The 23,918-nt window shown below is 43.8% G+C and overlaps 1 protein-coding gene across 1 annotated transcript in view; it reads left to right on the forward strand.

Annotated features, from left to right (window-relative positions):
- The window catches only part of SLC1A1 (solute carrier family 1 member 1), an 83,522-nt gene extending 65,675 nt beyond the window's left edge, over window positions 1-17,847 (forward strand). Inside the window, exons 9-12 of the mRNA XM_004373473.1 lie at window positions 5,134-5,256; window positions 5,640-5,834; window positions 14,658-14,792; window positions 17,601-17,847. Coding sequence (XP_004373530.1) covers window positions 5,134-5,256; window positions 5,640-5,834; window positions 14,658-14,792; window positions 17,601-17,847 — 700 coding nt within the window. The remainder of the gene's footprint in view (window positions 1-5,133; window positions 5,257-5,639; window positions 5,835-14,657; window positions 14,793-17,600) is intronic.
- Window positions 17,848-23,918: the final 6,071 nt, after the last annotated feature.

The following is a 23,918-nucleotide window of genomic DNA, read 5'->3' on the forward strand; positions in this document are numbered from 1 at the left end:
ATAAGCTAGATAACTGGGATCTTCTAAAAATTAAACACTTATGCTCATCAAAAGACTTCACCAAAAGAGTAAAAAGAGAACCTACAGACTGGGTTGGCTGTTACAAATCTGAGAAAGGTCTAATATCTAAAATCTACAGGAAAATCCAACATGTCTACTGCAAAAAGACGAATAATCCAGTTAAAAACTGGGCAAAGGAAATGAACAGGCACTTCACCAAAGAAGACATTCAAGCAGCTAATAGACACATGAGGAAATGCTTGCCATCACGAGCCATTAGAGAAATGCAAATCAAAAGCACAATGAGATACCATCTTACCCTGGCAATTACTAGCACAAATCAAAAAAACAGAAAATAACAAATGTTGGAGAGGCTGCAGGGAGATTGGAACTCTTATGCACTGCTGGTGGGAATGCAAAATGGTACACCCATTTTGGAAAACTATATGGCACGTCCTTAGAAAGCTAGAAATAGAAATACCGTATGATCCAGCAATCCCACTCCTCGGAATATGTCCTAGAGAAATAACAATCATCACAAGAATAGACATACACACACCCATGTTCATTGCAGCATTGTTCACAATAGCCAAAAGATGGAAAAAACCTATATTCCCATCAACAGATAAATGGATAAACAAACTATGATACATAGACACAATGGAGTACTATGCAATGATAAAGAACCATGATGAATCTGTGAAGCATCTCATAACATGGATGAATCTGGAGGGCATTATGCTGAGTGAAATAAGGCAATCACAAAAGGACAAATATTATATGAGACCACTACTATAAAAATTCATGAAAAGATTTACACACAAAAAGAAACAATATTTGATGGTTACCAAGGAAGGGAAGGGTGGGGATGGAAAAACATTAAATAGACAATAGATAAGTGGTAACTTTGTTGAAGGGTAAGACAGTACACAATACTGGGGAAGCCAGCACAACTTGTACAAGGCATTGTACATTCTACTTTGGTGAGTAGCATCTGGGGCCTTAAAAGCCTGTGAGCGGCCACCTAAGATACTCCACTGGTCTCACCCCTTCGGGAGCAAGGAGAAAGAAGAAAACTAAAGACACAAGGGACAGATTAGTCCAAAGAACTAATGGACCACAACTACCACAGCCTCCACCAGACTGAGTCCAATACAATTAGATGGTGCCTGGCTACCACCACTGACTGCTCTGACAGGGATCACAATAGAGGGTCCCGAACAGAGCTGGAGAAAAATGTAGAACAAAATTCTAACTCACAAAAGAAGACCCGACTTACTGGCCTGACAGAGACTGGAGAAATGTGGAGAGTATGGCCCCCGACACCCTTTGGTGATGCTACTCAGCGAAGTAGAATGTAGAACATTTTATGTTATGCCAGTTGAGCTAGATGTTCCCTGAGACCATGGTCCCTGCAGCCCTCAGCCCAGTAATTCAGTCCGTCAAGGAGTTTGGATGTGTCTATGGAGCTTCCATGACCTTGCCTTGTACAAGTTGTGCTGGCTTCCCCAGTATCATGTACTGTCGTACCCTTTTAGCTCAGTAATGAAGTCACTCCTGAGGTGCACCCTTCATCCAAAGATTAGACAGACCCATAAAACGAAACTAAAGGGGCACACCAGCCCCCTGGCAAGGACTAGAAAGCAGGAGGGGACAAGAAAGTGGGTAATAGGAAACCCGAGGTCAAGAAGGGAGACTGTTGACATGTTGTGGGGTAGTTAACCAATGTTATAAAATAATACGTGTACTAACTGTTTAATGAGAAGCTAGTTTGTTCTGTCAACCTTCATCTAAAGTACAGTAAAAAAGAGAGAGGGAAAAGAGTTTAAAAGCAAAGACGTCACTTAGAGGACTAAGGTGCACCTGACCCAAGCCATGTATTTTCAGTCGCCTCATATGCATGCGAAGGCTGGACAATGAACAAGGAAGACCGAAGAAGAATTGACACGTTTGAATTATGGTGTCGGTGAAGAGTATTGAATATACCATGGCCTACCAGAAGAATGAACAAATCTGTTTTGGAAGAAGTACAGCCAGAATGCTCGTTAGTAGCGAGGATGGTGAGACTCCGTCTCAGATTCTTTGAACATGGTATCAGGAGGGACCAGTCCCTGGAGAAGGACATCATGCTTAGTAGAGGGTCAGCGAAAAAGAGGAAGACCCTCAACAAGATGGATTGACACAGTGGCTGCAACAAGGAGCTCAAGCATAGCAACGATTGTGAGAATGGGGCAGGTCCAGGCAGTGTTTTGTTCTTTTGTACACAGGTTCGCTATGAGTCAGTACCAACTCCACAACACCTAACAACAACAAAGTGCTTAGACCCAGCTTTGGTGCATACAAGGTGATTAACAAAATGGTAGACATGGTTTAGTTGTAGATGATTAAACCATCTGAATGTAATTCATTCAACAAATATTTGTTGTTCTAGGCCCTGGGAGTACAACAAAGATAAGTCACAGGCTCTTCTCAAGGTGGAGCCAAGTCTTTAAATAGGAAATTCAAGACCAAGGACAGCCTGAGAGGTAGTTTAAGCTATTTGAGGAGCAACCAGAGATCATGAAATACCACTGAAGATTAAAAATATTATAGCTGAAATGAAATTTCAATAGAAAGGTCAGAAGGTAAAGTTGAAGATCTCTTCCTAAAACAGAACAAAACAAACCAAAACATCCGAAAACCAAGAGATGGAAGATAACAGAGAAAAGATAAGAAATGAAGGGTTAATCAGGAGGTCTAACATGTGACTAATAAAAATTCCAAAAGGAGAGAACAAAGGAAGTGAAAATGAGAGAAATATTAATGAGCTAATACTAGAAAAATTTTTACAACTATAGAACATGAATCTTTAGATTGAAAGGTCCTATTGAGTGTCCAGCATAATGCATGAATAAAGACCCCATATCAAAGCATTTCATTATGAAATACCAGAATATTAGGTAAAGGGAAGATCCTAAAAGTTTCTAGAATGAAAAAAATCATATCAGGAATTAGAATGACATTGGCTTTTTTAACAGCAACACTGGATGCTAGAAAACATGAATGATACCTTCAAAATGCTGAGGGAAAATAATTATCAAGTAGAATTCTCTACCCAAACTATCAATGAAGTGTGACAGTAGAAGAAAAGGAAAAAAAAAAGTTTGCCATCTTGAAAAATTGGAAGAGGATAATGGTGACGATTGAACAATATGGTAAACATAACTGATGTCACTGAATTGTACACATGAAGAATGTTGATGGGCAAGCGATTTGTTACATATATATTTACCACAGTGAAAAAAAAAATACCTAAAAATAAAAATGTTTACGAAAAAGGAAATGTTTAAGAAAAAAAATGTTTAAAACAAAATTTTGCCATTGTAACCATTTTTTAAGGGAACAATTCAGTGACATTAATTACATGCAACATGTTGTGCAACCATTACTATCGGTTTCCAAAAGTTTTTCATCACCCCAAACAGAAACTCAGTACCCATTAAGCGATGATTCCCTATTCTCCCTTCCTCAGCCCATGGTAACCACTGAGAAACTTTGGTCTCTGTCCATTTGCCTATTGTACATATTTCATGTAAATGGGATCATACAGTATTTATCCTGTCGTGTCTGACTAGTTCATTCAGCAGAATGTTTTCCAGGTTCATCCACGTTGTAGCATGTATCAGAACTTCATTCCTGTTTATGGCTGAATAATATTCCATTGTGTGTATATACATATATATATAATATACACCACATTTTTGTTGTGGTGAGTAAATATATATATATATATAAAAACATTTGCCGTTTCATCATTTTTTACACGTACAACTCAGTGACATTAATTACATTCATCATGTTGTACAACCATCACCACTGTCCATTTCCAAATTTTTCCATCACCCTTAACAGAAGCTCAGTGCCCCCGAAGCAGTGACTTCCTCTTTATACCACATTTGTTCATCCATTAATCTTTTGATGGACACTTGGGTCGTTTTGACGTTTTCCCTCTTGTGAATAATGCTGCAGTGAACATTGGTGTGTGCAGGTATCTGAGTCTACTTTCAAGCCTTTGGAGTATATATACACCATCTCGTTTCTTAAAGGAGCCCTGGTGGTGCAGTGGTTAAGTGCTCAACTGCTAACTGCAAGGTCGGCAGTTCGAACCCACCAACCACTCCAGAGGAGAAAGATGTGGCAGTCTGCTTCCATAAAGATTTACAGCCTTGGAAGCCCTATGGGGCAGTTCTCCTGTGTCTCGTAGGGTCACTATGAGTCGGAATCGACTCAGCGGGTTTGGTTTTTGTTTGTTTGTTTTCATTCCTTGAGCCCACGGTTTTGTGTAACATGAATATTCCCGTGTGCAACAAGGAATAATAGTGGAAGGCAGAAATAATAAAGCAAAAAGGGTCTTTTTAAAGTACGACTGTGGAAACCAGGGACTTCTTCCTCCCTGAGACCCTCATAGACAGTGGGTGTGGTACAGGAGAGCGAGGGTTGATGCCAGGTGACGGCTGTCATGGGCCACGGCGGCCATCAAGGAGGGAAGGGTCCGCTCCACCTGGGGAGCTGAGGGAAGGCTTTTGGAGGAGGGGGCTGTTAGCTGAGCCTTAGATGTTGTCGTTGTTGGGTGCCGTTGAGTTGACTGCGACTCATGGTGACCCCCATGTGACGGAGTAGAGCTTCCCTCTGGGGATTTCTAGGCTGTAATCTTTACAGAAGCAGATCACCAGGTCTTTCCCCCAAGGAACGGCTCGGGGGGTTGAACTGCCAACCTTTTGGTTAGCAGCCGAGCGCTTAACCATTGTGCCACCTCAGAGGAGGAGTAAGAAGTCAGCAGAAGAAGAAAGAAGCAAAGAGCCCTGGGGATCGCAGGAGTAGCACACACAGGGGTAGGCAGCGTCATGTAACTGCGTTCTGAGAGGTCTAAAATTCTAATTCATCTACTGGCTTTGCCGGCAACTTTGAAAAGATACTTCATTGGCTGAGCTCCTACATCCTTACATATGGAATGGGGGGCATAGATGCCTGCCCTGTTCCCCCTTGGGTCATGATGAAGGTTGAATGATAACCACGAATAAAAAAGCTATTTGGAAAAAGGATGGAGTGTGAGGAGGTGGCATTGGCTATGAGCTTGTCCTCTCTTGTCTGCAGGCTTGCGATCCACTCCATCATAATCCTCCCGCTGATATACTTCATAGTTGTACGAAAGAACCCGTTCCGATTTGCCATGGGAATGGCGCAGGCTCTCCTCACGGCTCTCATGATCTCTTCCAGGTAAGTGGGAGCGAGATTTCCAGAAGAAGCCTCTGGACCAAGCCTTATCAACTGTTACCTCACTTTATGAAGCACTGGCTCCAACCTGTGGTTCTAGTAGCTGCCTCTCATTTGAGCAATGACCTCCATATTCTCTACCCCTCCGTCCTTGAATATATTTCCTCGCCCTATTGAATATTTCCTGTCTTCTTGGCATGGCTTGCACCCCAAGAGCAGTTTGTGGCAGGCATGGTACCTTCTGGTTCCTGGAGCCATGTTCGGACAAAAGTGCCCAGCATGCTTTGGGCTCTGTGTTTAGTTTTTGGAAGGGGCGGTGTCTCCACAGTCAGGGGCTGAGAACCTGCAGTCCTACCCCAGAATTCCTTTCTCCTTTTGTCACACAGCTCAGCAACACTGCCTATCACCTTCCGCTGTGCTGAGGAAGAGAACAAGGTGGACAAGAGAATCACTAGATTCGTGCTACCTGTTGGGGCTACGATCAACATGGATGGGACCGCGCTCTACGAGGCAGTGGCCGCCGTGTTCATTGCACAGTTGAATAACTTAGACTTGAGCATTGGGCAGATCATCACTATCAGGTGGGGCATGGGTCACACTCATTGTCATCATTGTCACTGGGGTGGCCTCGAGTGAAAGTGCTCTGTGAAGGGACACACAGAATGGTCCAGTGGTGGGTTGTTTATCTTGGCCTGCTGAGTCCCTCCCCAAGATTAAATACAGGTAGGTTAGAAGTAGTGAAATTGTGGTACCCTAGATTTCTGCTTCAGGGTCTGGTCAACCAAAGGCATTGCTTTCTTCTCACTTCAGTGCACCCGCTAGACACAAAGTAGGATTGAATAAGGGGTAGTCCCTTTGTTCAAGGGTTCCCGGTAGCTGGAGGGTACAAAACCAAAAACCAAACCAGTTGCTGTTGAGTCAGTTCTGACTCATGGTGACCCTAGGTGTTGCAGAGTAGAACTGCACTTCTTAGGGTTTTCATGCTGTGACCAGGCCATAACCAGCAGACCGCCAGGCCTTTCTTCCAAGGTGTCTGTGGGTGGGTTTGAACCGCCAACCTTTCGGTTAGTAGCCAAGGGCTTAACCGTTTGCGCCACCTAGGGACCAAGGCAGGGCATATAGCTATCCAGATGAATTCTGAGTGTTATGATAAGGGCTGGAAAAGAGGTTTGTATGAAGACAACAGGGGGCACCAAGGAGGGAAGGGTCAGCTCTGCCGGGGAAGGTGGGGGAAGACCTCCCGGAGGAAGGGGATATATTTTGCATCTTAGAGGAGAAGTAAGAATTCAGCAGGAGAAGAAGGAAGTGAAGAGCATTTTGGATAGCAGGAGCAGCGCGTACTGGGCTTGGCAGTGTGATGTAACCACAGCTTGGTTACTGAGTGCAGGTTGGTTGGTATGGCTGGCATAAAGAGCCCGGTGTGGAGAACGTGAGGAATGAGAAATGCAGGGGTCACAGCATGAAAGGCTCTGCATGGGGAGCTCACAGAAGGGCCCTAGACAATGGTGTATGATGGGCAGATTTGCATTCTGGGAAGGAGACTGGCAATATGGTGGATGGGCACTGGGACCTCAAGCTGGAAAACCAGTTAGGGGACTCTTGCAATAGTCCAGGTAGCATATTAAAAGGCCTACATCAACAGACTGACAGTAGGGATGGGCGGAAAGGTAATCTGGGGACATCAATGGAATGCAGGATGGTGAGGGGCAGGGGAAGGCTAGGATGCCTCCCAGGTTTCTGGATAGGTGGATGGTGTTTACACCAGAACAGGGACTAGCATAAGAGAAGTAAGTTTAGCAAGGAAGATAAAGAATTCATACTTCTTGATGCGTAGAATTTGAAATGCCTGGAAGACATCCACGTGGACATACATAGCTGGCAATGAGAAATGTCGGTCTGGACTGGAAATACAGATGTGAGGGTCATCAGCTTAATGGTGGTTATTCAGCACATAGATCAGGAGTCAGTTGTCTATGTTTGAATCTCAGCTACATCACTTATTAGCTGCGTGACCTTGGCCAAATTACTTGAATTTCCAAAGTTTCTGTTTTCTCACCTGTAAAATGAGGATCATAGTAGTCATCCCCTTTCCCCCCAAAAAATACCCACCTATTCTAAGAGCTGTCTGGGAGCAGTGGCGGTTCGGTGTTAGAATTTTTGCCTTCCATGCAGGAGACCTGGGTTCAGTTCCCGGCCAGCGCACCTCATGTACAGCCACCACCCAACGGTCAGTGGAGACTTGTGTGTTGCTATGATGCTGAACAGGTTTCAGTGGAGCTTCCTGACTCAGATAGACTAGGAAGAAAAGCCTGGCGATCTACTTCCAAAAATCAGCCAATGAAAACACTATGGATCACAACAGTCTGACCTGCAACTGATCACTGGGATGGCTCAGGACCAGACAGCGTTTCGTTCTGTTGTGCGTGGGGTCACCATGAATGGGAGGCTGACTTGACAACAGTTAACAACAATATTATATACAAGTAGTGGGGTTTAAGTAATATGGAACAGTGAGCACTCACTAAACATTGGGAATAGATGGCATTACATAGGAGACCTTGTAGAAAAGAAAAGAGGACTAAGGCCTGAGTCCTGGAAAACCCTAATTATTAAAGCCAGAAAAAGGAGGAGGAGCCAAAGAAGGAAGGTGAGAAGAGCAGAGAGGTGGGAGGAGAGCCAAGAAAACATGGTGTCATGGAAACCAAGCGAAGAGAGATTTCCAAGGATGAAATGTCAGCTGAGTCAGTCACTGCAGAGAATTCTAGTAACATGAGGACTGAAAATTGTCTGCTCGAGTAGGTGGTGAAAATGTCATTAATGAATTTTGTTGGAGATGTTTCTCTAGTCCAGCACCATCCAATATGGCAGCCACTAGCCACTCATTTTAAATTAAAAATTCATTCCCACTGGACTGAGTCCAGCACAACTAGATGGTACCTGGCCACCACCACTGACTGCTCTGACAGGGATCGAAATAGAGGGTTCTGGACAGAGCTGGAGAAAAATGTAGAACAAAACCCAAGCTCACAGAAAAAGACCAGACTTACTGGTCTGACAGAGACCAGAGAAACCTGGAAAGTATGGCCCCCGGACTCCCTTTTAACTCAGTACTGAAGTCATTCCTGAGGTTCACCTTTCAGCCAAAGATTAGACAGGCCCATAAAACAAAATGAGACTAAATGGGCACACCAGCCCAGGGGCAAGGACAAGAAGGCAGGAGGGGACAGGAAGACTGGTAATGGGAAACCCAAGGTCAAGAAGGGGGACGTGTTGACACGTCACGGAATTGGCAACCAGTATCACAAAACAATATGTGTATTGTTTAATGAGAAACTAGTTTGCTCTGTAAACCTTCATCTAAACACAATTAAAAAAAAAAGAGAGAGAGAGAGAAGAGTGAGCATATTGTAATGAGAAGAAAAAAAATTCATTCCCTCAGCTGCCCTCAGAGCCGACTTCCTGGGCGTGAGACCTGGGCTGTTGCACAGGCCCCGACACTTACCCATGGCTTGGTTTAATGCCTTGCTATCCCTGTCTTGAAATTATTAATAACTTCTGAACAAGGACCCATAAATAACATAGCTGGTCCTGGTTGCACCAGCCGTATTTCAGGTGCTCAATAACCACAGTAGCTGGTGGTACTGAATCAGACAGTGCAGACATAGAACATTTCCATTGTTGCAGAAAGTTCTGTTGGACAGCATGGCTTTGCAGTGATAGGCTGGGATGAGAGGTAACCTGGAGACTTGTGTTCAGTTTAGAGTAGAAGTTGAAGACCCTAAGCCTACTCCATATTGAATCTGAACCATTTGGATGTAATTTACTCTGGTGTCCCCAGCATTTGACATAGGTATAAATTTTTGGTATAAAGAAGGTGTTGAGTTAATTAACACTGTTCTAATACAGTACTTTTTTAAATCCTCCCCACCCCTAAATTGTAAAATCTGTATTGCTATTTGCTTGAAATTGGCTGAAGACAGGTACAAAGTAGACCATTTGACACATCAGCTGGGGAACTATACTAGACTATACCAATCTATACTAAACTAACGTATACTATACCATAACCACACTACACCATACCAATCTATACTATCTTGATGCTGTGTAATCTGCAACACATGTCAGTGGCTAGAAAAGCCCATGCCAAGAGAGCTTGAGTCAAGTCCTATAGTTAGATCAGCAGGGAGTGTTTAAAATGGAAACCTTGAATTAGGCCTGAGAAAGTTTCGGTTCCAGCGTTGTTGTTTTTACACTTCCAAGTACGTTTTCTCACCCCTCACCCCTGGCCTGGCGATCCCAGTCCACACTGACCTGATTTCCAAGGAGCCGTTGTATGAGGTGCCAGTTCTTTGGGGTATTTGCCACCTTCTGATGAATTCCCTCCCTCTGCCTTAGTCAGGCGCCCTGGTGACACAGTGGTTAAAGGCTTGGCTGCTATCCAAAAGGTTAGCGATTTAAACCTATCAGCCGCACTATGGGAGAAAGATGTGGCAGTCTGCTTCCATAAAGATTATAGCCTTTGAAACCCTATGGGGCGTTCTACTGTGTCCTATAGGATCACTATGAGTTGGAATCGACTTGACAACACCCAACAACGTCAACAACTGACCCAGAGTCAGTAACAACACCTGTGAGGCCCAGAGTAATTATTGACTTAAAAAAAATCCTCTCTGGCTCTACCTTGGAGAGAATGAGTTCGTGAAAGTTATTTTTAACTTTATAGGTTACATTTACAGCTCATGTGGCTAATGGTTGAAGCGATTTTTAGACCCATGGTATAGCTCTTTCTGTGGTCTCTTTGGACTATTCATCAAACAAACAGAAGATCCGCCTAAAACATAACCCTTCTGTGGCTTTATATAATGCTCACTGTCTTAGTTATCTAGTGCTGCTATACCAGAAATACCACAAGTGGATGGCTTTAACAAACAGAGATTTATTCTCTCACAGTCTAGGAGGCCAGAAGTCCAAATTCAGGTTGCCAGCTCCAGGGGAAGGCTTTCTCTCTCTGTTGGTTCTGAGGGAATGTCCTTGTCATCCATCTTCCTCAGGTCTAGGAGCTTCTCAGCGCAGGAACTCCAGGTCCAAAGGACGCGCTCTGTTCCTGGTGCTGCTTTCTTGATAGTACGCCGTCCCCCTGTCTCTTTGCTCACTTCTCTCTTTTATTTCTCAAAAGAGATTGACTTAATGTACAGTCTAGTCTTGTAGATGGAGTCCTACCTCATTAACATAACTGCCTCTAATCCTGCCTCATTAACATCATAGAGGTAGGATTGACAACACCTAGGAAAATCACATCAGATGACAAAATGGTGGACAATCACACAGTACTGGGAATCATGGCCTAGACCAGGTGACACACATTTTTAGGGGACAGAATTCAATCCGTAACACTCACTTATCAAAGATTAAATGTGACTGAAACGGGGATAAATTTTTTTATAATGAAAGATAGTTACAGGATTTGGGGCCTAGAGAGAGCGTTGCGAAATAAAATAGCAGTAATAGTAGTCAGAGTATTAGCTGCTGTAGTTCCAGTAATAGTAGCGGTCGTAATTGTCGTAATCACAGCAGCAGCAATGGTGGTGGTAGTAGCTGTAGTAACAGTAACAGTAGTTAGAATTGTAGTAGTAATGAGGTAGAAGTAGTAGTTGTGGTTGTAGTAATGTAATAGTAGGAACAGCAGCACGTTGTAGTAATATAGCAGCGGTAGTTGTAGTGGGAGTAGGACCAGCTGCTGCGGTAGGAGTAGCAGCAGAGATGGCATCGATGTGTAAGCATCCACTATGTCCAGATGCTATCCAGCATGCCTTACACACATGGCCTCATTTAATCCTCACAACAGCCCCACAAAATATGTATTATCATCCCTATCTCACAGGTGAGGGATTGAGTCGCGGAGACATAACGTGACTAAGGAAAAGCTGTCAGTGAAACAGCGGAGCAGGATTATAACCTAGGTCTGAGTCTAAAACGAGCGCTCAGTCTAGTTCACAACCCGCCTCCGGCCTGCTTGGAGAGCTGAGTTAAACAGCCCGGGCGAAAACTAGGCCTCAGGGCTAGGAAAGAACCCTCCAACAGCGGTTAGCGTTTTTTTCTCCTGTAAAAGCCCTGGAAGTTAGCAGACGCTGGAACAGCAGGAGTAGGTTCTCATACGGTTTTGCCCCTCTGAAGATTTACAGGACAGTATATCATGTAGGCGACCCTGGGTGGTGCAAATAGTTAAGCGGTAGATAACTAGCTGAAAGGTTGATGGTTCAAACCCACCCAGAGGCGCTTCGAAGACGGGCCTGGAGATCTGCTTCCCAAAGGTCACGGCCTTGAAAACTCTATGGGGCAGTTCTACTCTGCACACATGGCGTCACCGTGAGTCGGAATCAACTTGGTGGCAGCTAACAACAACAACCAAACCAAACCCCTGTGGCCATCAAGTCAATTCCGACTTCTAGTGACCCTGCGGGACTGAGGAGGACTGCCCCAGACGGTTTCTGAGGCTGTCATCTTTATGGGAGCAGGCTGCACAGCTTTCTTCTCCAGAGCAGCTGGTGGGTTTGAACCGCCGAACTTCCAGTTAGCGGTCCAGTGCTTAACCACTGTGCCACCAGGGCTCCCAACAGCACCAACTGTACGTATATAGTACAGTGTGTATATGTGTGTGTGTATATATATATGTAGATATATGTGTATAAAAAAAAAAAAAACCAAACCCATTGCCGTCAAGTCGATTCCGACTCATAGCGACCCTATAGGACAGAGTAGAACTGCCCCATAGGGTTTCCAAGGAGCAGCTGGTGGATTCAAACTGCCAGCCTTTCGGTTGACAGCCGTAGCACGCCATATCTCTTAACTGCTGCACCACCAGGGCTCCATGTATGTGTATATAGGTACATATACATATATATACACGTGTATATATATGTATGTATACATATATGTATGTATACACATACATGTGTATACACACACAAAAAAAAACACATATACCTATTACAGTATAGTATAGTACTATAGATTTATAGTTTCAGACCAAAGCCAGGAAAATGACTGGGTTTAGCAGGCAAGGTCAAGGCCCGAAGGCAGAGTTTTCCTTGACTAAATGCATTTTGAGTTCCAAGCCTAGCCTCAGGCTATTAAAACAAAAAACAAAAAACCCATTGCCGTCAAGTCGATTCCGACTCAAAGCAACCCTAGAGGACAGAGTAGAACTGCCCCATAGCGTTTCCAAGGAGTGCCTGGCTGATCTGAACTGCTGACCTTTTGGTTAGCAGCGGTAGCTCTTAACCACTACGTCACCAGGGTCTCTGCCTCAGGTAATAGGGACTTGATTAACCAGGATTGTTCAGGCTTCCAAGAGGCATCGAAGGAGCATGAACATTCTGACAGACAAAACACACCGATGCTGTCAGTTTAAATTTTTCAACCGGCGTTGAAATAAACTTGAGTTTTCCAAAGAGTACTTAAGTCAGAACAGATCTAAAGGAGTATGCAGGCCCCCAGCTTTTAGAGGAACTGGTATGGCAGGAATTTCTAATTTATTGTAAATTAGTGCCAAGCCCCTAAAGGAAAACAGACTTGTCAAAGGACTCGGGCCTGTGTTTGTCCCCTCGGACGCCACCTGGGATACACCCCAGGCAGATGAGCAGGCAGCAGAACCAGCTGTAGGAATTCTGAGGCCTTTTGAACCCACAGAACATGGATTTTTGATAGAGATTCTTCTAGTTTAAACTGGCAACTTTTAGATCTTCACCTTTCAACCCAGTGGCATCCTGGCAGGAGTTCAGGCCTTGGCCCAAGGGTGGGGACATGTCTGCAGAAAGTGAGGTGAGTATTCTCCAAGCTGATGCAAGCCAGGGGGCTTTTCAGGAGATGGTGAGCCCTTGTTTTCTCCAGAATGACCCCACTTATATAAGGAATACGTTACTGATGAGAAACTGCATATTCCAAAGGAAAAAATCCGAAGTGCCGTCTCTTACCTGCCCAAAAGGGGTCTTTAAAATGCATTGTTGTTGTTGTTAACTCCCACTGAGTCGGCCCCCAACTCATGGCGACCCCATGCACAGCGAACAAAATGCTGCCTGATCTTGCACCATCCCCAGGATCAGCTGCAATAGGATCATTGTGCTCCACAGGATTTCCACTGGCTGATTTTCAGAAGTAGATTGCCAGGGCTTTCTTCCTAGTTCATCTTAGTCTGGAAGCTCCGCTGAAACCCATTCAGCATCATAGCAATCCACAAACCTCTACTGACAGACAGGTGGGGGCTGCACATGAGGTGCACTGGCTGGGAATCGAACCTGAGTTTCCTACATGGAAGGTAAGAATTCTACCACTGAACCACCAAGGTGCCGTAAACTCCCTTGTAATAAAGTTCACTTGGCTGCCTCTCCTGAATTCCAGCTCTCTTTTCCTTTTGCACAAAGTGTATCCACTGGCAAAAAGGCACAGTCAGGAGTAAACACTTGTACCTTGGACAGGAGGCAGAGCTATTTCTCAATTCACTGCCCTAAAGAGCAGCTCCCAGAAAGGTCAAGAGCCCAGTGATATCAAGAAAGTGCATAAAACTCATCCTTCACCCTCGCCTGAAACGCCCTTGCCTGTCATCCTAGGGGGAAAAAAAAACAGCTGCTATTGAGTTGACTTGAGCTCAGGATGACCCCATGTGTGTCAGAGTAGAACTATGCTCCATAGGATATTCAATGGCTGATTTTTTTGGAAGTAGATCATCAGGCCTTTCTTCCAAAATGCCTCTGAGTGGACATGAACCTCCAGCCTTTCAGTTAGCAGCCGAATGAGTTAGCCATTTGCACCACCCAGGGACTACTACCACTTTCCCTCTACCCAGTCTTAAATTCCTGGCATGTTTTAGGTACTCAGTAAATGACTAGGGGTGGGTGAGTAGATTGAAGAAGGGAGGAAGAAACCAAGTTGATAGGTACCTGGCACTTATTTTGGATGGATAGATGGATGGATGGATGGGTGGGTGGATGGATGGGTGGGCGGGTGGATGGATGGGTGGGTGGGTGGCTGGGCGAGTGTATGGATGGATGGGTGGGCAGGTGGATGGATGGATGGATAAAGCCTTCCATAAACACCCCAGTTGATAAACTCCTGTCTTCCTCCTGAATATGTCTTTGGCCCATTTTTTGTTGCCACTCATGCGGTTCTGCTCTGCCTCCTTGCTTTATGGTGATTTGCCATGTCTCCCCCTAGAAGGAGATGGCATCAGACTCCTCTCAGTCCCCACAGCTCTCGTCCTATAATGAGGCACAATGCATGCTCACAGATACCAGTTTTGAGTGGCCAGTGTGGGAGGACACAAGCAGTCACAGCTATGGAACTCCAGTTCCGCAAAGGGAGAAATCGGTGTCTAACTCCTTTCCTGCCATGTGTTTTGGCTCCAGTGTCACAGCCACAGCTGCCAGCATAGGAGCTGCTGGTGTGCCCCAGGCCGGTCTGGTGACCATGGTGATTGTGCTAGGTGCCGTGGGCCTGCCTGCCGAGGACGTCACCCTCATCATCGCTGTTGACTGGCTCCTGTAAGTTGGAAAAATGTGCTGCCTCGGTTGAACAGGAAGGCAGGCTTCCTAGCCATGCAGAATCCACAGTTACTCATCCCCTGCCCCAGATTGCCTAATGAGCCATCTGCTACTGCTTCCATTTCCCTCTGCCTAGGCCATCTGATAAAGTGCTTAAAAATTAACTCCCTGTGACTCTGAGCAGTGATTTTAAAAAGCCAGGGATCTCCTTTAGCTCATTATACCTGGTAGTGCTCAAGGTTGGAAGCTGGGTGTGGGATGAGATAAAAATGGAATCATAAGGTGAAGAAGCTGGGCAAGGCTCCAGGCATTCTGAACCCTGTAGGTCATGCTGGCCTGGCCCAGGCAAGTCCTGGTTCAGAACCACCTGGTTCAAAATCAGCCCATATTCCCAAGCATCTTCACAACCGTCAAGGGCAGTGGCATGAGCAAGGGTTTTGGGGTGAGACTAACGTGGGTTTGAGTTTCCATTCCTTGAGCAAGTTCCTTAACCTCACTGAGGCTCAGAAGCATTATCTGTGAAATGGGAACAGTTTTGTTGACCTCATTGGGGCTAGATGAGCTAATGTGAGGGGAGTGTCTAGAACAGTGACTGGCAGGCAGTATGTGCCCCATAAATGACAAGTTTGAGTGTTAAGGTTACGATGAGTTGGACCATTAGTCCCCCAGCCAATCGGTCTCTCACTCTATTTCTCTCCTCTCTCTCTGTCTCACTCTCCCTCTCCCTCCCTCACACACACACACACACACACACACACACACACACACACACACACACAGGCAGCTAAGGAACATGGTAGAACATCTGAGTGAGAGCATGCCTCTGTGACTCCCAAGGTTAAGGTTAGAACCAGCTGGTCCCAGCTTTACCCATGATGCCCACTTTGTGCGTTGGTCTCCAGCATCTAGGTCTGGCTCCATCCCCTGCTATCAGGGGTGAGTGTAGCTCCAGACTGAACCTTCCTTCAGAGCCAGCTCAGACTTACTGGGGCCACAGTGCTTCATGGTTCGCAAGGTGGCGGCTGAGGCGGAGAGGAGGGACACCGGAACATTCCACATGGGTTTGTTTGAAGATACAGAGCCACATCCAGAAAGCAGAAGTTCTTGCCCCTGGCTTGGAGGCTATGCCATGTGAGGGCCCTCATCAGCTTCCTGGGACTACAAGGCCCAACCGAGGGGGCCCCCTTCTTGCAAAGGTTGCTGTTCAGGCAAATGCTTTTGGATTTTTCTGCCTAGTGGTGATGGTGGATTTGTATTTATCTCCTTTCCCTGTTCTTCCTGGAACCAGTGACCTTCATTTCCAAGCTACCCAGGAGCCAAAGATCCAATCGGAGGTCCAGGGATAAAAGGCACCCATACCAGAGCCATACCAGGAGCCAGTCCAATCCCATGTCCTTGTTCTACATACCTGATGGGCATCCAGACTGGACATGTGTAAACACTGTTGGCCTTTCCTGGCCTGCAGGTATCATTTTCACAAGAATATTTGTGGCACACAGTTCCTACCGACAAATCTCCGAGTCAAAATGGCCTCCCTCCAAAGCATTCCTTCTCTGCACATCTTCCTGCCACCAGCCTCTTCTCCAAGCTGTCAGAGTGAAGACAAGTGCACCTCGAGGAGCAGTCCAGTCCTCCCTGGCCTGTGTCCTCTCGCCCATGCTCTGCCATGTCCCTGCTGGCTTGCGCATAGACAGAGTAGCCTGGTTGGTAGAGAAACGAGTCCCCAGGGATATGCACAAACACATGAGACACTCGGACACACATGCCCCCACTTGCACACATGCCATCGCACAAAACATCCAAGCTCTCTCGAAACAGAACCCACGGTGGCGTTCTCATTGATCTAGAAACCCACAAGACAGGTTAGGAGGAAAAGACGTACTGAATGTTAACCATGACTCAGATTCTAAAATATACCTGGGAAGACTCCATTCTCATTTCTTTGAGAGGAGATGTCTTAGTTACCTGGTACTGCTGTAACACAAATACCACAAGTGCTTTAAAGAACAGAAATTTATTTCCTCAGCATTCTGGAGGCTAAAAATCCAAATCAGAGTCTCAGCTGATTTCTTCCTTGTCAGTCAAAAAAAAAAAACAAAAACCCATTGCCATTGAGTAGATGCTGAACTTACAGTGACCCTAAAGGACAGGGTAGAACTGCCCCATAGGGTTTCCAAGGAGCAGTTGGTGGATTCAAACTGCCGACCTTTTGGTTAGCAGCCAAGCTCTTAACCACTGCGCCACCAGGGCTCCCAGTAGCCCCAGACATTCCTTGGTTCCTTGGTGTTCCTTAGCTTATAGACCATCCTCACATGGAGTCTGTCTTCCCTCATATGTGTCTCTGTGTTTATTCTCTTCTTTTTATAACTCAAAAGTGATTAGGTTTAGGACCCACCCACCACACTGGTATGGCCTCATTTGCATAACAAAGGAAAACCCTATTTCCAAACAGGGTCATATTTATAGGTACAAGGGTTTGATCTCAACATATATTTTGGGGACATAATTCAATCCATAACAGGAGAAGGGCAGTTAGGGAGACTAGCACTGGAATTAGGGAAGCCATTGTTATTTATTGGGCGCACAGACCCAGTGGAGCCAAGGGCACATAGACCTTATCTGCTCATTCCAACCCATCTTAATGACCTTCTGCCCCAGGCCTGAGGGGAGCCTCAGGTCAGTTGGTCAGTCAGTCATGAGGGCAGCACTTTCTGCATTAATTCTGAAGACTTCCAGTCCTTTCCTATATCCAATAGTGAAGGAACATGGAACCTAGGCCTCCTGTCTGACTCATGTTCTCTCCCCCAGGGACCGGTTCCGGACCGTGGTGAACGTGCTTGGAGATGCGTTTGGGACAGGCATCGTGGAGAAGCTCTCCAGGAAGGAGCTGGAGCAGATGGATGTTTCGTCTGAAGTCAACATCGTGAATCCCTTTGCCTTGGAATCCACCATACTTGATAATGAAAACTCAGAGACCAAGAAGTCCTATATCAACGGCGGCTTTGCTGTAGACAAGTCTGATACCATCTCATTCACCCAGACCTCACAGTTCTAGAACCCCTGGCTTCAGACGACTGGGAATGGAAAGGACATCTTCATCTCTTAGCAAATTAAGACATTAAGGGGGAGAAAAAAACGCCAATGTCCAATTGTACATTTGATATACAGACGTCCAGATTATTTTCTATATTTGGATTCACAGCTTTTGCTTTAATTCTGTAAGAGAGAGAGTTTGGAAGTATATAAAATAATAGCTGCTGGGAGTAGGTAATGAATGTGGAAGAGAAATTGCTTTCTCATGCACAGATCAGTGTTTTGGGGATTTAAAAAATATATATTCTGTCATTGGTTACAAATTTTTTCTATTGGCATGAATTTCCTTTGACCTCTCTCTCACATTTTTATAGATTATGATGCATCTAGACAACCCCCCAGCTAATGTGCCAAAATTGTCTACTTCGAATTCATCTCCAGCCAATTTCAAAGACACTGCTTTGAAAGAAAACAGACCAGCACAGTTCTGCAATAACAGTTTTAAGACGGGCATGGGGTTTTGGGGAAAGTGAGAAGGAATCTTTTCAACGTACTGTATTGGGAAGTGGGTAACTGTTAACCCAGTGTTCAGTATAAAACTAGATTGATCTACAAGCTGTCCCTGGGTTATGACGTCTGATTTATGTATAATCTGTAGTTGTGAACCAACCCCATAAAGTCAATTATATTAAAAATTCAAGGTACACACAATGGTTCATAATAACCAATGGGCGCTACTTTGCGACGCACATCGAAATATTATGTTAAAGATGTTTTAGTGTATCTGGAAGTGTTGCTTTAATTTTTCTTATGCATAGAAAGGTACGCTATGTACCAAGACAAACATTTGACTAACATTAGATATGAACTGTACCTAACTGTTCCGATTTACATACGAATTCAACTTAAAGACAGAGTTAGGAACGGAACTAGTTCGTAATCCGGGGACTGTGTGCGTGTGTGTGTGTGTGTGTGTGTGTGTGTGTGTGTTTTCATGTAATTTGCCAGACAGACATCAGAACTGAACTGTCAATGTGAAATCAAAAGCTTTCCTTGTACTTGAATAATAACTACAATTCCAACCCAGGCTGCTTTGGGGCTTATCAGAACTCCTCCCTCAGGAGCACTAGATGAGAAATCACATTGGTTCACTCGTTTCTCATCTGTGTGCCAGCCTCAAAGCAGAACTGTGTTCTGGCACAGCCATTCATTTACAACTTCCAGAGTCTCGCAGCCAGGAGGGAATCCATATCAGCTCTATTTAAGATTGTTTACAAAAGTGTCATTCACATAAGGCTTTTGGATGTGCTTTTACCCAACTGGAAGACTTCATTCTTCCCAGATCCATCATCTCCATTTAACAATGCCAGGACATCACTTTGTGCCCACCAAACAACAGTGGCAAGCTACCAGCTACCAAAAAAAAAAAAAAAAAAACCCAAGCCTGCTGCCCTCGAGTCGATTCCAACTCATAGAGACCCTACAGGACAGAGTAGAACTGCCCCGTAGTTTCCAAAGAGTGCCTGGTGGGTTCAAACTGCCAGTCTTTTGGTTAGCAGCTGTATAGCTCTTAACCACTACACCACTGGGGTTTCTGCTATCAACTAAGTGGTACTTTAATATAGATCCCTTGGGCTGAACAAGCCATACTGACCCGAGAAGAGCTGTTCCTCTCTTGGATTCTTACAGAGTAAATCTCATGACAGGAAACGGGTATCAGTGACTGGGGGAAATGCTTCCATTGTATAACACTTGTCCCCTCCTCCAGAGAGGACTGTCCTAGCTAGTAGTCTTGGCCCTGCTCTTAAAAATCCACTGCCTGTCATTCGCCTGCTGATTTTCTTCTTAAAGACTGTGTTTTGGCTCCATCTTGTAAATAATGCGTCACACACACTTCTACTTACCCTGAGGTCCAACATAGTTGTGTTCCTGCAGTGTTGAACCGCCCGTTTCAACCTGTGCTTTTATATGTAAGAAACCAGGAATTGTGCCAAAGACATCAGAAACGTACATAAATGCTCGGTCTTGACCACCGGCACCTTAAACCTACTGAGAATGACACTGAATTGTAATGTAGACATAATAAAGATCAATCAGTGATTCCATGTGAATTTTTAAATGCAAATATTAGAATCGTTTCTAGGAAATTAACTACAGATGAAGTTGCGTCAGTAAGTTTGTCCTGAGCTGAATGGTTCTACCCCTCTTAGCAGCGCGCTCAGATCCGTGGCCCTGCAGAGCTGTTCATGAACTGCGGGACATCTTTATTTTGGAATCAGTCTGTGACCATCCTCTTCACACACACTGTGCTTTTAACTCTTAAAAGAAGACAATGTTCCATGCCAGCCTCAATAAACATTTCCTCCATTCTTTCTCCCCCGCCTTTTTCTTCATCTTATCTGCTCTTTTATCTTACTTAGATAGGCGTAGGTGGAGACATGGTCTGTTGATACAGATTATACATAGATTACTGTTTTCAAAATGTTTATGCCCCAAGAATGAAAAAGCAGGGCTTGAGGAAAGGTAATCTGATTCTTCCTGTTAACCAGTGGAGATTAAGCAACCAAACAAAAACCCACTGCCATTGAGTCGTTTCCAACTCATAGTGACCCCACAGGACAGGGTAGAACTGCCCCACAGGGTTTCCAAGGCTGTAAATCTTTACGGAAGCAGACTGCCACATCTTTCTTCCTTGGAGCAGCTGATGGGTTCGAACTGCTGACCTTTTGGTTAGAAACCAAGCACTTTAACCACTCTGCCACCAGGGCCTTGAGAAAATGTGTTTGGCTTATAATCAGGCAGTGGGCCAGGAGCAGTATTGGCCTTTGCAGGTGTTTCGGATCTCCTAGAACAGGAAAGAGGAGATGATCAGGCAAAGCCTGGGCCACATGCTAGAAGATTTTATGGAACACGACTGATAAACTGTATATTCTCTAACTGCCCAGCAAGGGATCTTAGAGCTCAGTGGCTGGGCACACAGGTCTGATCTTTTAGGAGCCAATAATCTTGCCAGTAATCTAAGCCTTGGTTTCCTGTTCTGTGAAACGGAGACAGTAATTCTTGCCTCTCGGAACTGTCTTAAGTGTTAAATGAGAAAATGTATGTGATGCACTTGGCAGAGACTGTCACATAATGTTTAATGAATGCTAGTACCTCCTCCTCCACACCACCAAAAAACAAAAACACCCCCCCCCCCATTTACATGGGTAAGCCATAGACATGGAACTGCAATTGCTCCTCAAGTATTTTAGGACCCTGGTTACTGACGTGATTCAGGAATGTCCTCTCACCACCTGGTGCTCGCTGGGTTACCGGGATGGATTACCCAGTAAGCAAGGTAAGCATGTGCTTAGGGCATCAACAAAACAGGGACACCAGTTGTCCAAAGCAAAGACCCATAGACGCCAAACAGACAAGATGTAAGGAAAAGCGAGCCCGCAGTGGAAAGGAACTGGCAGGGCACTAACTGAAATTGATACCATTTTGTAAATGTTGGATGTGATAACGATTTTGTTTTCATTTTGGACCAATCGGGTAGAACCTCACATTCAGTTCTTTTTCATGGGCCACATAAGGACATGCCGGCAGCACTATAGTCACGTGACTTGTGACGTATCTGGTCCTATCCTTTGCAGAGCAAACCAGAACACGTCTTCAGATTGAGCGTACCCTTATCTTTGTATCATGCTCTTTGCAATCACTCTTGCCACCATCGGGTATCAGCAGTAGTCCAACAAATTGTAAAGATGCGGCATCAAAAGATGGAAAGTGAGTGTGCAAGATTTTAAGTATATTATTTCAAGACGAGAAACACTCTTGGAGATCTTCAAAGGGCCCACCAACAAACATCGTATGACAAAAGAATGAAGTTATTTCTGACAGCCTTGTAAGTACTATTTCTTTTGACTGTCTCAGACCTGAAGAACAAAATTACATGTTCCAAATCAATTTTTTTAACTTACTAATTTTCAAATATAAATTTTTGTGTTAATGTCCAAATTAAAATGTAAATTTTATTTTATAAATGTTACCAGTTTTATAAATGTTTTTTATTTTCAATTATTCAAATTTATTCACTACCGTAGAACCAAATTTAAAAAGAGACATAATTTTATATCTAGGTAGAATGAAACAGCAACAATTAAGTGGTGTACAAAAACAAAAACTCACAGAAGATAAAAAGAAAAGGATTTGTGAATCCCTAAAGACAATTCCAAAACTAACTTCCGTTTTAAAACGTAATGAATCAGAAGAGACTTCTTCTGTTGAATGCTCAGGTTTAATGGGTGCAAATCATTGTACTACTACCACTAGTGCTGAAATTACTAACAGCAATACAAATAGAACAGAATTTGTTCCAAATTCTGCATCCATTCCTTGCTGTAGTAAAAAAAAATTAATAATGGTGTAGAAAGTAAAACTATTTTGGAATCTGAAATTGTTGCATCTGCAGACGCCATGAATAACAGAAATGCAGATCCTGCTTTGGGGAATAATTTTTCTTTTAATGATGTAAATTATGGGATCAAAATAGGGTCAAGTGATTTTCAACATCACAGTGGATCAGTCGAAAATTTGAATGGTAAACAAACAAGGTTCTGTAGCCAGAGTATGTTTCTACGGTACAAAGCTAAAGTAAAAATTATAAGAGGGAGTGGCTACTGTATTCTCCATCAGTCAGCTCTGTATATTTTTTTGTTTGCAAACTATTCAGTACTAAATCATTTAATTCTCAATTTGCTACAGATGGATTTAATGATTGGTGCAACTCAAATACGATTGATAAACATGAAAACAGTTCAATTCACAGAGATTGTATGTTATCGCATATAAACTGAAGATATGGTTTTGGCTTAACTCATGAACTGAAAACACAAATTAATGAAAAACGTCAGTACTGGAAAGCTATTTTGTAACACACTGTTGCTGTCATAACAATCGCTGAACGTGGACTATCTTTTTGAGGAAGAAATGAAGTGTTTGGGTCCCCACAAAATGGAAATTTGGGGGGTTTACTTGAACTTGTTGCTCAGTTTGATCCATTTTTAGTAGGTCACATCTCAAAATATGGTAACACAGGAAAGGGCAACCCATCGTATATGTCTAAAACAACAAGTGAAGAATTAACAAACTTAATAAGTGATAGAGTTTGATCAACTATTTTCAGTAAAATAAGAATAGCTCAATATTTCAGTTTGTCTGTAGATTCCACTCCTGATCTTTCTCATACAGATCAGCTAAGTATTGTATTAAGATACATATCTCCAACAGATAGAAAACCCGTTGAGCGATTTATTACATTTACTAGCTTAAAAAATCATACCGATGAAGAAATTGTAAATCAAGTATTTCAATATTCATGTGAAGTTTGAAAAATTGATTTTTCTAAGGTCAGCGGCCAGTCCTATGACAATGCTGCCAATATGTCAGGGTATTATAAAGGCATGCAACAGAAAATTTTAGAACATAATAAACATGCCATTTTCATGCCATGTGCTGCGCCTTCACTTAATCTTGTAGGACGTAGCACAGTAGATTATTGTGTGGAAGCAGTTGATCTTTTTTCTACTGTTCAGTTACTCTACACATTTTTTGCCACCTCTACTCAACAACGGGCAGTTCTTAAAACATATTGAGGCAATGATTCAGTATTAAAATGTCTTTCTAATATACGCTGGGATGCACATGCTGTAGCAACGAGCGCAATCCTGGAATCATGCACTCAGATTTTAGATGCCTTATAATATATTTCTGCAGACCAGACACAAAAAGGAGATACAAAAAGAGAAGCTGAAATCATCACCAACAAAATGCAAATCCTAGAGTATGTATTAATGTTGGTTATGTGGAATAATATATTGCAGCATTTTCATCAGACAAGTCAAGCTCTCCAAGATTCAGAAGTAAATTTAAAGACATGCACAGACTTCTACCAGTTATTAACAGAGTATTTACATAATTTAAGAGAAAATTTTGAAAACACAACAAAATCAATACTGCCAAATACTGATTATCAAGCAGTTCACCATCACAGAAGCATTAGAAAGAAACAAGTACGTGACAGAAGTGCTCCTGAAGTACCATTGAATGCCA

Source organism: Trichechus manatus, unplaced genomic scaffold (assembly GCF_000243295.1).
Source record: "Trichechus manatus latirostris isolate Lorelei unplaced genomic scaffold, TriManLat1.0 scaffold00025, whole genome shotgun sequence".
NCBI classification, from domain to species: Eukaryota; Metazoa; Chordata; class Mammalia; order Sirenia; family Trichechidae; genus Trichechus; species Trichechus manatus.